Source organism: Squalius cephalus, assembly GCF_949319135.1.
Source record: "Squalius cephalus genome assembly, chromosome: 18".
Lineage (NCBI taxonomy): Eukaryota > Metazoa > Chordata > Actinopteri > Cypriniformes > Leuciscidae > Squalius > Squalius cephalus.
The window spans coordinates 29754108-29767229 of record NC_137139.1 but is presented as its reverse complement, the minus strand read 5'-3'; the positions used below and the strand labels follow the sequence as shown (position 1 = coordinate 29767229).

The 13122-nt window shown below is 40.4% G+C and overlaps 2 protein-coding genes and 1 pseudogene across 5 annotated transcripts; all 3 read left to right on the top strand.

Annotated features, from left to right (window-relative positions):
• The first annotated feature begins 249 nt into the window (after positions 1-249).
• Positions 250-2666, top strand: LOC307146132 (chemokine XC receptor 1-like). Of its 3 annotated transcripts, none has more exons than XM_079849985.1 (2): positions 250-369; positions 507-2666. In XM_079849985.1, the coding sequence occupies exon 2, from the start codon at positions 561-563 to the stop codon at positions 1578-1580; it is 1020 nt and encodes a 339-aa protein (XP_079706111.1). In that variant the 5' UTR covers positions 250-369; positions 507-560; the 3' UTR covers positions 1581-2666. The 3 variants fall into 3 exon arrangements, with proteins under 3 accessions (XP_079706111.1, XP_079706113.1, XP_079706112.1); XM_079849987.1 differs by having other exon boundaries at positions 304-369; positions 570-2666; XM_079849986.1 differs by having other exon boundaries at positions 354-369; positions 555-2666.
• Positions 2667-4962: 2296 nt separating this feature from the next.
• On the top strand, positions 4963-5993 carry LOC307146136 (chemokine XC receptor 1-like; annotated as a pseudogene). The gene has a single exon. The product of its transcript is annotated as a chemokine XC receptor 1-like (transcript).
• A 4947-nt stretch (positions 5994-10940) lies between these two features.
• On the top strand, positions 10941-12403 carry LOC307146137 (chemokine XC receptor 1-like). Its single transcript, XM_079849994.1, has 2 exons — positions 10941-11014; positions 11300-12403. The coding sequence occupies exon 2, from the start codon at positions 11320-11322 to the stop codon at positions 12268-12270; it is 951 nt and encodes a 316-aa protein (XP_079706120.1). The 5' UTR covers positions 10941-11014; positions 11300-11319; the 3' UTR covers positions 12271-12403.
• The last annotated feature ends 719 nt before the right edge of the window (positions 12404-13122 follow it).

Sequence of the window (13122 nt, the reverse complement as noted above, 5' to 3'; positions counted from 1 at the left end):
TTTAAAACTAAAACTAAAAACAGATTAATTATAATATATATAAACAGATTAATTATTATATATGTTATAATTAATCTGTTTTTGATTTTAAACAAGCACATTTCTACGACCAACAGCTCTCTCTCTCTTGAGTGAAAAAAAATTCTGTAGGCCTGCTATTTGAGTACTATATGAGTAGCCTACTATTAGAAAGAGGAAGCATCTCACCATCCGGTAACCTATAAATTCAGAAAAGTTCACACCTCTTCCACATTTGATCTGCTCAGCTGTCTTGACGATATACTCAACACAAAAAAATAAAGGGGGCAATGCTTTTATTTCCTATCAAATAAGTTTGATTACATTTAGAAGAGACAGTGGAAAGAGCAGGTAAGGACTAAATGTTAGGCTGTATTTAGTATTTTCTCACTGGAATAAATTTAGCTAAATTGATTCATGATTTTCTTCTGTTCTTTTGTCCTAATGAAAAGACATATTTTATTAATGTTTGAGTGTATTTTCCACAGAAAACAGTAAAGAACTGAACCTAAACAAATCTAATCTGACTGAAGTAGTTTGTGATGTTGCAGAACAACATGACTGAAGAGGAAACAATGGATGGTGACTATATCTATGATACTGACTATGAAGACGAGATGTGTCGCAAAGATGAAGTGGTGAAAGTTGGATCCATTCTCATTCCGCTCTTCTTCTCATTAGTGGTTGTGTTAAGCTGCATTGGTAACATCCTTGTTCTGGTCATTCTGGCACTTTATGAGAGTCTTAAATCCCTGACCAACGTGTTCATCCTCAATTTGGCTCTGTCAGATCTGCTGTTCACTTTTGGACTTCCATTCTGGGCCTCGTACTTCATCTGGGGTTGGACGTTTGGAGATGTTGGCTGTAAAGCGGTGAAGTTTCTGTTCTATGTTGGCTTTTACAGCAGCGTGTTGTTCTTAACTCTCATGACCATTCAGCGTTACATGGCAGTGGTTCATCCTCTGTCTGACTGGGAGAAATGCAGAGGCTTTTCAGTCGCTCCCTTCATCGTTTGGATCCTGAGCGGAGCAGTTTCACTGCTCGGATCATGCAATAGCAAGGTTATACCACATTTAAATAGTACATACTGTGAATATGACAGTGTTGAAATGAAATCTGGAATTGCTTATTTTCAAAATTCTTTTTTCTTCTTTGCATTTCTTATAATGGGTTTTTGCTATGGCAGAATGCTTCGGACAATTACAAAATCTCGGACCAATAAGAGACACAAGACCGTTAGACTAATATTCTGCATTGCACTGGTGTTTTTTATTGGTTGGGCTCCATATAACATTGTTATGTTCTTAAAATCTTTGACCGATCATAAAATCCATCCATTTACAGACTGTACAGTAAGCATTAGACTCGACTATGTATATTATGCTTGCAGAATGTTAGCTTTTTCACACTGTTGCTTGAACCCTGTGTTTTACGTTTTTATCGGCGTAAAGTTCAGGAATCATCTAAAACTGATTCTGCAGAAGATCTTTAAAAAAAAAAAAAAACTCGATTTCAGTCAAACCAGATTGGCAAAAAATATATCGCAGGGTTCAATGTACTAAGAGAAAACTCAAGTACTTTTAGCGAATGCTCTGAACCAACAATGAGTTCTAAGATGATGTGAACTTGTGAATGATGTACATGCACTCTTAAAAATAAAGGTTCCAACAGTAGGTTTTTCTGTGATCAGTCAGTACTTACAAGAACCTTTTTCTCTTAGTGTGAAGAATGTTTTAGTAACCTAAAGAACCTTTTTCCATTATAAAGGACCTTTCAATGGAAAGGTTCCATTGATGTTAAAGGTTCTTCATGGAACCGATAAAAAAAAAAAAAAATTTAAGAGTGTAAAGATTCATTGCACCTACTGCCAACATCATTACAATTGTTTAATATGCATGATTAAAATTCAAAAAATGAATTAAATGTTGCCACTTGGCAGGAAAATTCCACTCACTATCAAGCAGCAAAAGCCTTCAGTTTTGAGAAAATCATGTTTTAAATTCTATGTTCTTCCTTTTTGTGGTTGAAGTCTTCATTTCATTCAAGGTCATATAAAAATATAACTGGAAGTACGTAATGGAAGAACCAATGACAAATGTTACATTTTCCTTCAAGTGTCGTCATTAAAGCAGAAATTATTTTCATATGAAATTAATTTATATCTATATACCTTTTATTTACTGTAAGTTTACTTTTTTTTACTGTATTTGTGTTTACATTACATTATTTCTTTCATGTTTTTGTCACTGCTTGTATGGTATAAATTAAATTAATAATGTACAGTAAAAGTACAGAATGAGCATAAAGCATGAGTCCAGTTTGTGAAGCATCTGCCCCTCACTCTTAAAAATAAAGGTCCTTTATTGGCATATATAGTGACATGAAACCTTTCCATTACACAAAAGGTTCTTTATAGTGGAAAAACCTTTTTTAGACTTTTAAAATGTTCTTAACACTGTGAAAAAATGGTCCAAGAACTGTTCACTGAATTACTATCAAATTATGCACAGCAAAAAATATGCAACAGGTTTCACATCCACTCTCAGGTTCATTACCTCAAATTCTGTTTATTGAACATGTTGTTTCTTTTCTCCAGCAAAGAAATGATAAGGAAAATGTGTCTAAAATCTAAAATAAAGCATGCAGTCAATGTCACGGGTTGGTTCCACAATGAGTCTGGGAGGAAGAGTCCACAGGGGAATGGGAGGAAGAGTCAATGGGGCACTGGGAGGAAGAGTCCATGGGGGAATGGGAGAATGAGTCCATGGGGGGATGGGAGAATGAGTCCATGGGGGGATGGGAGGAAGAGTCCACAGGGGAATGAGAGGAAGAGTCCATGAGGGAATGGCAAGAAGAGTCCACAGGAGAATGGGAGGAAGAGTCCATTGGTGAATGGGAGAATGAGTCCATGGGGGGATGGGAGGAAGAGTCCATGGGGGAATGGGAGGAAGAGTCCATTGGTGAATGGGAGAATGAGTCCATGGGGGGATGGGAGGAAGAGTCCATGGGGGGATGGGAGGAAAAGTCCATTGGTGAATGGGAGAATGAGTCCATGGGGGATGGGAGGAAGAGTCCACAGGAGAATGGGAGAAAGAGTCCATTGATGAGTGGGATAATGAGTCCATGGGGGGATGGGAGGAAGAGTCCACAGGGGAATGGGTGGAAGAGTCCATGGGGGATGGGAGGAAGAGTCCATGAGGGAATGGCAAGAAGAGTCCACAGGTAAATGGGAGGAAGAGTCCATTGGTGAATGGGAAAATGAGTCCATGGGGGGATGGGAGGAAGAGTCCACAGGAGAATGGGAGGAAGAGTCCATTGATGAATGGGAGAATGAGTCCATGGGGGGATGGGAGGAAGAGTCCATTGGTGAATGGGAGAATGAGTCCATGGGGGGATGGGAGGAACAGTCCATTGATGAATGGGAGAATGAGTCCATGTGGGGAATGGGAGGAAGAGTCCATGGGGGATGGGAGGAAGAGTCCACAGGAGAATGGGAGGAAGAGTACATTGGTGAATGGGAGAAAGAGTCCATGGGGGGATGGGAGGAAGGGTCCATTGGGCAATTGGAGGAAGAGTCCACAGTTGAATGAGAGGAAGAGTCCATGGGGCAATGAGAGGAAGGGTCCATGGGGAAATGGGAGGAAGAGTCCATGGGGCAATGGGAAGAAGAGTACATGGGGCAATGGGAGGAAGAGTCCATGGGGCAATGGGAGGAAGAGTCCACAGGCCCAACGCCCAACATAAAACCAAAACACCAAAAGTTCAGGCGGGTGGTGGAGTGGAGGCGGTCTTGGGGAGGGATGGAGGGCCAGGCCTGTGAATGAATGAATCAGTGAATGAATGAATGAATGAATAAATGACATGTTGGGCCTGGGCCGTGGAGTGTGGGTGGCACTAGCAGTGCAAGGAGCCAGGGCTGCACCAGCAGTTCAGGGTGCCATGGCGGATCGGCCTCCGCTGCCCCACCCAAGAAGCTTGGCTTGGCCACTACGGTCGGGGATATATGGCACCCTAAAACAACTTGTGACAATAAGTATAAATATCTTAAATAATCTCATATTATTTTAAAGTTTGTTTATGAGCTGTGTAATAAAAAAACTTAATCAAAACATAAAATAAATTAAAACAAATTAATTAATTAAAACTACATCCATAAAATGATCCCATGATGGGAACTCCTAAAAGGTTTTATAGATGAAGTGCCTGACAGAAGCCTGCTTTTCTTCTGAGTGTATTATATTTGTAGTATGCCTGTAATTACGAATGGTTTAAAGATGAACGGTTACTTCAGTTGTAAAGATCTCAAAGCCACTTGAGCTTCCTCTGTGTATATGAGATGAAAGGATCTAGAGGCTGAGGTTTGAGGGAGGATGCATGTCGACAGAACAACCATGCTTGCTCTTTTTAATACACTGATTAGATACATTCTTCTAACTTGGTTATTTTAGGTGATCTAAGGAACATTTCACATCACAATCATCACATGATTATATGTACGTCTTGAGATGTACTGCTTCATGTGACCATGGATGTACAAAGTTCATGAAATTCCAGTTATTTTTATACTAGATATTGTTGTGGTAATGTGCTGTTCTGATCATCATTGTGCACTACAAGATCCATATCATCAAGAATTCAGGTAAGTCATGCGTTGTTTAGCATTTGACTAGGTTACTCGAGTTAAACTGACTTGTATAACTTCTCTTTTTCCTCTTATGAAAACGCAGAGATTACATTAATGACTCTTCATAGACATCCTCTACTGTAAAAAAAGAAACAAAATTCAGTGTAACACCATTTCTTTGTAATTATTTCTAAAATTGACATGCAATATCTGAGCAAAAATTGTTTCAAAGTATTTTTTATTTATTTTTTAGCATACAACGAGTAAAAAAATTAACTTGGACAAATTGGATCTTGTCAGTTTGTGATTGCAGAATGAACATGACTGATGAGAATACAACGGACAGTGACTACTATGACTTGTACTATGAAGACCAGATGTGTAAGAAAGATGAAGTGGTGAAAGTTGGATCCATTCTCATTCCGCTCTTCTTCTCATTAGTGGTTGTGTTAAGCTGCATTGGTAACATCCTTGTTCTGGTCATTCTGGCACTTTATGAGAGTCTTAAATCCCTGACCAACGTGTTCATCCTCAATTTGGCTCTGTCAGATCTGCTGTTCACTTTTGGACTTCCATTCTGGGCCTCGTACTTCATCTGGGGTTGGACATTTGGAGATATTGGCTGTAAAGCGGTGAAGTTTCTGTTCTATGTTGGCTTTTACAGCAGCGTGTTGTTCTTAACTCTCATGACCATTCAGCGTTACATGGCAGTGGTTCATCCTCTGTCTGACTGGGAGAAATGCAGAGGCTTTTCAGTCGCTCCCTTTATCGTTTGGATCCTGAGCGGAGCGGTTTCACTGCTCGGATCATGTAATATCAAGGTTATACCACATTTAAATAGTACATACTGTGAATATGACGGTGTTGAAATGAAATCTGGAATTGCTTATTTTCAAAATGATTTTTTCTTCTTTGCATTTCTTGGGTTTTTGCTATGGCAGAATGCTTCGGACAATTACAAAATCTCGGCCCAATAAGAGACACAAGACCATTAGAATAATATTCTGCATTGCACTGGTGTTTTTTATTAGTTGGGCTCCATATAACATTGTTATGTTCTTAAAATCTTTGACCGATCATAAAATCCATCCATTTACAGACTGTACAGTAAGCATTAGACTCGACTATGTATATTATGCTTGCAGAATGTTAGCTTTTACACACTGTTGCTTGAACCCTGTGTTTTACGTTTTTATTGGCGTAAAGTTCAGGAATCATCTAAAACTGATTCTGCAGAAGATCTTTAAAAAAAAAAAAAACTCGATTTCAGTCAAGCCAGATTGGCAAAAAATATATCACAGGGTTCAATGTACTAAGAGAAAACTCAAGTACTTTTAGCGAATGCTCTGAACCAACAATGAGTTCTAAGCTAATGTGAACTTGTGAATGATGTACATGCACTCTTAAAAATAAAGGTTCCAACAGTAGGTTTTTGCACAGATGCCATAGAAGAACCATTTTTGGTTCCCCAAAATACCTTTCTGTGATCAGTCAGTACTTACAAGAACATTTTTCTCTTAGTGTGAAGAATGTTTTAGTAACCTAAAGAACCTTTTTCCATTATAAAGGACCTTTCATGTTTGATGTTAAAGGGGGGGTGAAATGCTATTTCATGCATACTGAGTTTTTTACACTGTTAAAGAGTTGGATTCCCATGCTAAACATGGACAAAGTTTCAAAAACTAAGTTGTACGTTTGAAGGAGTATTTTTGTTCCAAAAATACTCCTTCCGGTTTGTCACAAGTTTCGGAAAGTTTTTTTCGAGTATGGCTCTGTCTTACGTAAGATAGGGCGGAATTTCCTTATATGGGTCCTAAGGGCACTTCTCCGGTAAGATCGCGGCCGCGCGCGCACTCGTAGACTAGAGCAAGAGAGTGAAAGCAGTTCGCCATCAAAGCGCCCTGCCCGGCTTTTGGGAAGTCAATGTCACCAAAGAAGTGTGTTTTTGGTTGCCAGGGCAAGACAACCCTGCACAGATTCCCAAAGAACCCAGCGTTAAGGAACCCGTGGATGGAGTTTGTTTTCCTGAGCATAAACGGAGTTGTGTAAGACTGTTGTTCCCTGCATTTCGACGATGATTGTTTTATAAACAAAGCCCATATCGACGGATTTGCAGATCGTCTAATGCTTAAGGATCGAGCAGTCACAATGATAAAGGTTCGCGGTCGTGCGTTGGAACCGGACGGTGAGTAAAACTGTTTGTTGAACAAATGTCTCTGTGTGTTGTCACTAGCTTGGCGCGTTAGCACAGCTAAGCTTCGCCCACAGGGCCCGCCCCCAGCCGCTCGTTTTTTTCCGGAAAGACTCGGTACAGCCTATCTTTCTGTTAAAAATTTAATAAAACAAAAGACTTTTTGGAGATATGAATGATGCAATATTACTCTATAGGTACTCAAGATTAACAGGAGATTGAGTGAAAATGAGCATTTCACCCCCCCTTTAAAGGTTCTTCATGGAACCGATAAAAAAAAACTAATTTTTTTAAGAGTGTAAAGATTCATTGCACAGCTACTGCCAACCATTACAATTGTTTAATATGCACGATTAAAATTTAAAAAATGAATTAAATGTTGCCACTTGGCATGAAAATTCCACTCACTATCAAGCAGCAAAAGCCTTCGGTTTTGAGAAAATCATGTTTTAAATTCTATGTTCTTCCTTTTTGTGGATGAAGTTTTCATTTCATTCAAGGTCATATAAAAATATAACTGGAAGTACGTAATGGAAGAACCAATGACAAATGTTACATTTTCCTTCAAGTGTCGTCATTAAAGCAGAAATTATTTTCATATGAAATTAAATTATCTATATACCTTTTATTTACTGTGTTTACATATTTTTTTTTTTACTGTATTTGTGTTTACATTACATTATTTCTTTCATGTTTTTGTCACTGCTTGTATGGTATAAATTAAATTAATAATGTACAGTAAAAGTACAGAATGAGCATAAAGCATGAGTCCAGTTTGTGAAGCATCTGCCCCTCACTCTTAAAAATAAAGGTCCTTTATTGGCATATATAGTGACATGAAACCTTTCCATTACACAAAAGGTTCTTTATAGTGGAAAAACCTTTTTTAGACTTTTAAAATGTTCTTAACACTGTGAAAAAAATGGTCCAAGAACTGTTCACTGAATTACTATCAAATTATGCACAGCAAAAAATATGCAACAGGTTTCACATCCACTCTCAGGTTCATTACCTCAAATTCTGTTTATTGAACATGTTGTTTCTTTTCTCCAGCAAAGAAATAATAGGAAAAATGTTTCTAAAATCTAAAATAAAGCATGCAGTCAATGTCACGGGTTGGTTACACAATGAAACTGGGAGGAAGAGTCCACAGGGGAATGGGAGGAAGAGTCAATGGGGCAATGGGAGGAAGAGTCCATGGGGGAATGGGAGAATGAGTCCATGGGGGGATGGGAGGAAGAGTCCACAGGGGAATGGGAGGAAGTGTCCATGGGGGAATGGGAGAATGAGTCCATGGGGGATGGGAGGAAGAGTCCATGGGGGGATGGGAGGAAGAGTCCATGGGGGAATAGGAGGAAGAGTCCATTGGTGAATGGGAGAATGAGTCCATGGGGGGATGGGGGAATGGGAGGAATAGTCCATGGGGGAATGGGAGGAAGAGTCCACAGGGGAATGGGAGGAATAGACCATGGGGGAATGGGAGGAAGAGTCCACAGAAGAATGGGAGGAAGAGTCCATTGATGAATTGGGGGAAGAGTCCATTGGGGCAATGAGAGGAAGGGTCCATTGGGCAATTGACCCTTCGCAAAGACCCGCCCCCCTTAGTTACTGTCGCTATGTCCAACAAGCTACGCTGCTCTCACGCCACACCATGTTCTCACGCAGTGAAAAATACATCGCGGAGCAGAGAGGAGACTGACAACACGCTGACAGACAGGACAGACCAGCTTACTTTTCGGTTACTTTTGATATTAAACATATTAAACAAAGTCTCACCTTTCAAATTTGGTCATTTTTTAAAAGAAATTTAAACGATAAATACATTATCTCTTCCTTCTAGTTCATTTATAGCATCAAATAAACATGAATGAACATAAGAAGGAATGTTGTTTTAACCGCGGAAAGGCGTCAGTACATTCCGTTTTTCAAGTTCAAATCCTCCCATGTTAATCTGCTATCTCTCCTGACTGCTTTGTAGGACAAAATGGCGGATGGCGGATTATGATTGGTTAGATCGCCTGTCAATCAAGCTCCCTGCGAAGGGTCAATTGGAGGAAGAGTTATTGTTATTGTTATTGTTATTAGCCCTTTATTGTCACTTAGTCACAAGTAACAGTGAAATTAGCCATCAACCTGTCCATACAAAACATACATACAATATGACAAGGGGGTAGACAGGACAGGAAGACAGAGGATTAAAATACAGCATTGACATGAGGAGAGATGAGGAGAAAAAAAAAAGGCAACCCCCAGACTATGCTCCTGTGAGGAGTACAGTGTGGGAACAGGAAAAAAACACCTCAGCAACATTAGCACATAATCAGTACACTCTACAACATGAACACACAAGACTTGCAACAGGGTAGGGGATTGTGGGGTGGAGGTAACCCAGCACAGGCAAGCAGCCATCCGGTCCTGCAGCCATTCTCGGCGCTGGTCACAGACCCGCCTGTCAGACAGGGGGTACAAAGCGGCGAAGGTGAGGGATTGGGGGTGGGGTGGGGGGGGGGGGGTGATTGCATATCTGTATATATATGTAAGAGTTCGTGTATGTGTAGGCCTGGAGAGTCGCTATGCCTTGCATCATGATCTAGGTGCCTCAGTCCGCAGGATTGTCTTAGCGATACACAGCAGTTGCCATGGAGACAACCTTGATCAGGTCCAAGACAGAGTCAACAGCAGGTGTCAGTGGAGAGTGGGGGGAGGAACACAAGAGCGTCTCACTGCAGTGCTCTTCCAGGGGAGTTGTTGTTCCAACAGCGGCCTTGGCCAAGGCCAGTGCTGGTTGAGGGGGGCCGAAAGCAGATAAGATTGGGATTGTTTGGTCTTGGGGCGAGTAGCCGCATTCCAATTTACACGACTATTCTCCTGGTCCATGCTGGTCTCCGAAACGATCCATTTGCCTTTGCAAAGCTGTTAGCTTCTCCGTGATGTTATCCATATTGTGGATCATAGTCCCAGTCTGAGTGCTGACAGCTCTGTCCACTGCTTCAATCATGACGGGCAAGAGAAAGAAAAGAGCCGCCAGACACACGACCCGCCACCTCTCCCACGCGTCCATCGTGTAGCCAGCTGCGAACGTTCCGGCAGGGCAGTCAGGTTCCCCCGAACCCAAGCTTCTCGTCAAGAAGATGGTGTCAATTGCGTTGAGAGACCAGTTGATCAAATCCATGATTTCTTAGTTTGGAGAGCAGTGCGGAGAGAGTCTCTCAAAGTACAAGACAGTAGACTAGACGAGACGAGAGGAGCAAAGCAGGGGAGGTAAGGGGAGGAGAGGGAGAGAAAATGCGACCGCCTTCGTTGAGAGCCAAAGAGAAGAGTCCACAGGTGAATGAGAGGAAGAGTCCATGGGGCAATGAGAGGAAGGGTCCATGGGGCAATGGGAGGAAGAGTCCACAGGAGAATGGGAGGAAGAGTCCATTGATGAATTGGAGGCAGAGTCCATTGGGCTAATGAGAGGAAGGGTCCATTGGGCAATTGGAGGAAGAGTCCACAGGTGAATGAGAGGAAGAGTCCATGGGTGAGTGAGAGGAAGGGTCCATGGGGCAATGGGAGGAAGAGTCCACAGAAGAGTCAAACATAAAACCAAAACACCAAAAGTTCAGGAGGGTGGTGGAGTGGAGGCGGTCTTGGGGAGGGATGGAGGGCCAGGCCCGTGAATGAATGAATGAATGAATGACATGTTGGGTCTGGGCCGTGGAGTGTGGGTGGCACTAGCAGTGCAGGGAGCCAGGGCGGCAGTTCAGGGGGTCATGGCGGATCGGCCTCCGCTGCCAAGGAGCTTGACCACTACGGCTGGGGATATATGGATATAGTTTGTTTATGAGCTGTGTAATTAAAAAAACTTAATCAAAACATAGCTTCCTCTGTGTATATGAGATGAAAGGATCTAGAGGCTGAGGTTTGAGGGAGGATGCATGTCGACAGAACAATCATGCTTGCTCTTTTTAATACACTGATTAGATACATTCTTCTAACTTGGTTATTTTAGGTGATCTAAGGAACATTTCACATCACAATCATCACATGATGATATGTACGTCTTGAGATGTACTGCTTCATGTGACCATGGATGTACAAAGTTCATGAAATTCCAGTTATTTTATATTAGATATTGTTGTGGTAATGTGCTGTTCTGATCATCATTGTGCACTACAAGATCCATATCATCAAGAATTCAGGTAAGTCATGCGTTGTTTAGCATTTGACTAGGTTACTCGAGTTAAACTGACTAGTATAACTTCTCTTTTTCCTCTTATGAAAACGCAGAGATTGCATTAGTGACTCTTCATAGACATCCTCTACTGTAAAAAAAGAAAATAAATTCAGTGTAACACCATTTCTTTGTAATTATTTAAAAAATGTACATGCAGTTTCTTAGTAAAAATAGTTTCCAAGGATTTTTTATTTATTTTTTAGCATACAACAAGCAAAAAAATTAACCTTGACAAATTGGATCTTGTCAGTTTGTGATTGCAGGACGAACATGACTGATGAGAATACAACGGACAGTGACTACTATGACTTGTACTATGAAGACCAGATGTGTAAGAAAGATGAAGTGGTGAGAGTTGGATCCATTCTCATTCCGCTCTTCTTCTCATTAGTGGTTGTGTTAAGCTGCATTGGTAACATCCTTGTTCTGGTCATTCTGGCGCCGTACAAGAACATCAAATCCCTGACCAACATGTTCATCCTCAATTTGGCTCTATCAAATCTGCTGTTCACTTTTGGACTTCCATTCTGGGCCTCGTACTTCATCTGGGGTTGGACGTTTGGAGAGATTGGCTGTAAAGCGGTGAAGTTTCTGTTCTATGTTGGCTTTTACAGCAGCGTGTTGTTCTTAACTCTCATGACCATTCAGCGTTACATGGCAGTGGTTCATCCTCTGTCTGACTGGGAGAAATGCAGAGGCTTTTCAGTCGCTCCCTTTATCGTTTGGATCCTGAGTGGAGCGGTTTCACTTCTTGGTTCACTTCATAGCAAAGTTATACCACATTTTAATAATGCATACTGTGAATATGGCAGTGTTGAAATGAAATCTGGCATTGCTTATTTTCAAAATGCTTTCTTCTGCATTGCATTTCTAATCATGGGTTTTTGCTATGGCAAAATGCTTTGGAGAATAACAAAAAAACAGACCAATAAGAGTCGCAAAACTGTTAGACTAACATTTGTTATTGTGCTCGTGTTTTTTATTGGTTGGGCTCCATATAACATTGTTATGTTCTTGAAATCTTTGACTGATCAGAATATACATCCATTCACAGACTGTACAGTAAGCATTAGACTCGACTATGCATATTATGCTTGCCGGATGTTAGCTTTTACACACTGTTGCTTAAACCCAGCCTTTTTAGTTTTTGTAGATGCAAGGTTCCGTAATAACTTGCGAGCAATTCCAAGGAGGGTCTTATGTAAAGATTTAAGTCTATGAATAATGTGCTTTGTTTTACTTGGCAAGATAATACTTGAGTCGTCAGAAAACAAGCATTGAAGAAGACTGAAGAATCTGGCTGCAGATTGGATCAAATCATCATTATCGTTATGAAACAATAAACAAACCCTTGCTATTTTTTTGTGTAAAAGAATATTTTGAGTTCATGCCAGCTTGAATACACAAAAGAAAAATATGTTCTGAATAAAGTGTTTGTGAATTTCTCAAATACTCCCACGTGAAATTACTGTAAAAGAAAACTCACGAGAACTGTATGTGAAAATGCAATTACGCAGTTTTGCGCAATGAAATTACCAAAATGTAGTTATGACTGGAAAATTACATTTTCTTCTTTCACGTGACAAAGTGTAAATCAATGTGGTCTGTGGAAGGAAGCACAGCATCATCATTGACCTACATAAACAGGAAAATGGAAGATATGAGATCATAAACTCATTTTTTATGCATTTACTTTTTTATGTTCATAACAAAACAATATTGCAGCCTATACCCTACATGAGATCCCTGCAACTAATCATCTTCATAAAAACAACATACTTCTACAACTTTTTAAATTAACATAATCATGACATAAATGCACGATTTGAAAAACAATTACAAAAAAGCAGCTGTCAAGCATTTTTATCATCTATTTACTAACATTAATCATGCAAATTCAGTCCTGCTGTTGATTCAAAAGCAATAGCTAGAACCATGCAGCCTTTGAATTATGCCGTTTTACTTCTTAACATGGAAATAAAGTGAATAATACAAACACCATTATAAACCTAATAGTTTCGAAATATAAACCAACAGTTTCGAAACGCCCATTAACTGGCAACTACCCTAAAA

Bases quoted from the DNA above. Each gene is read 5' to 3' on its own strand.
- LOC307146132 (XM_079849985.1), top strand. From the start codon at position 561: ATGTTGCAGAACAACATGACTGAAGAGGAAACAATGGATGGTGACTAT.
- LOC307146137 (XM_079849994.1), top strand. From the start codon at position 11,320: ATGACTGATGAGAATACAACGGACAGTGACTACTATGACTTGTACTAT.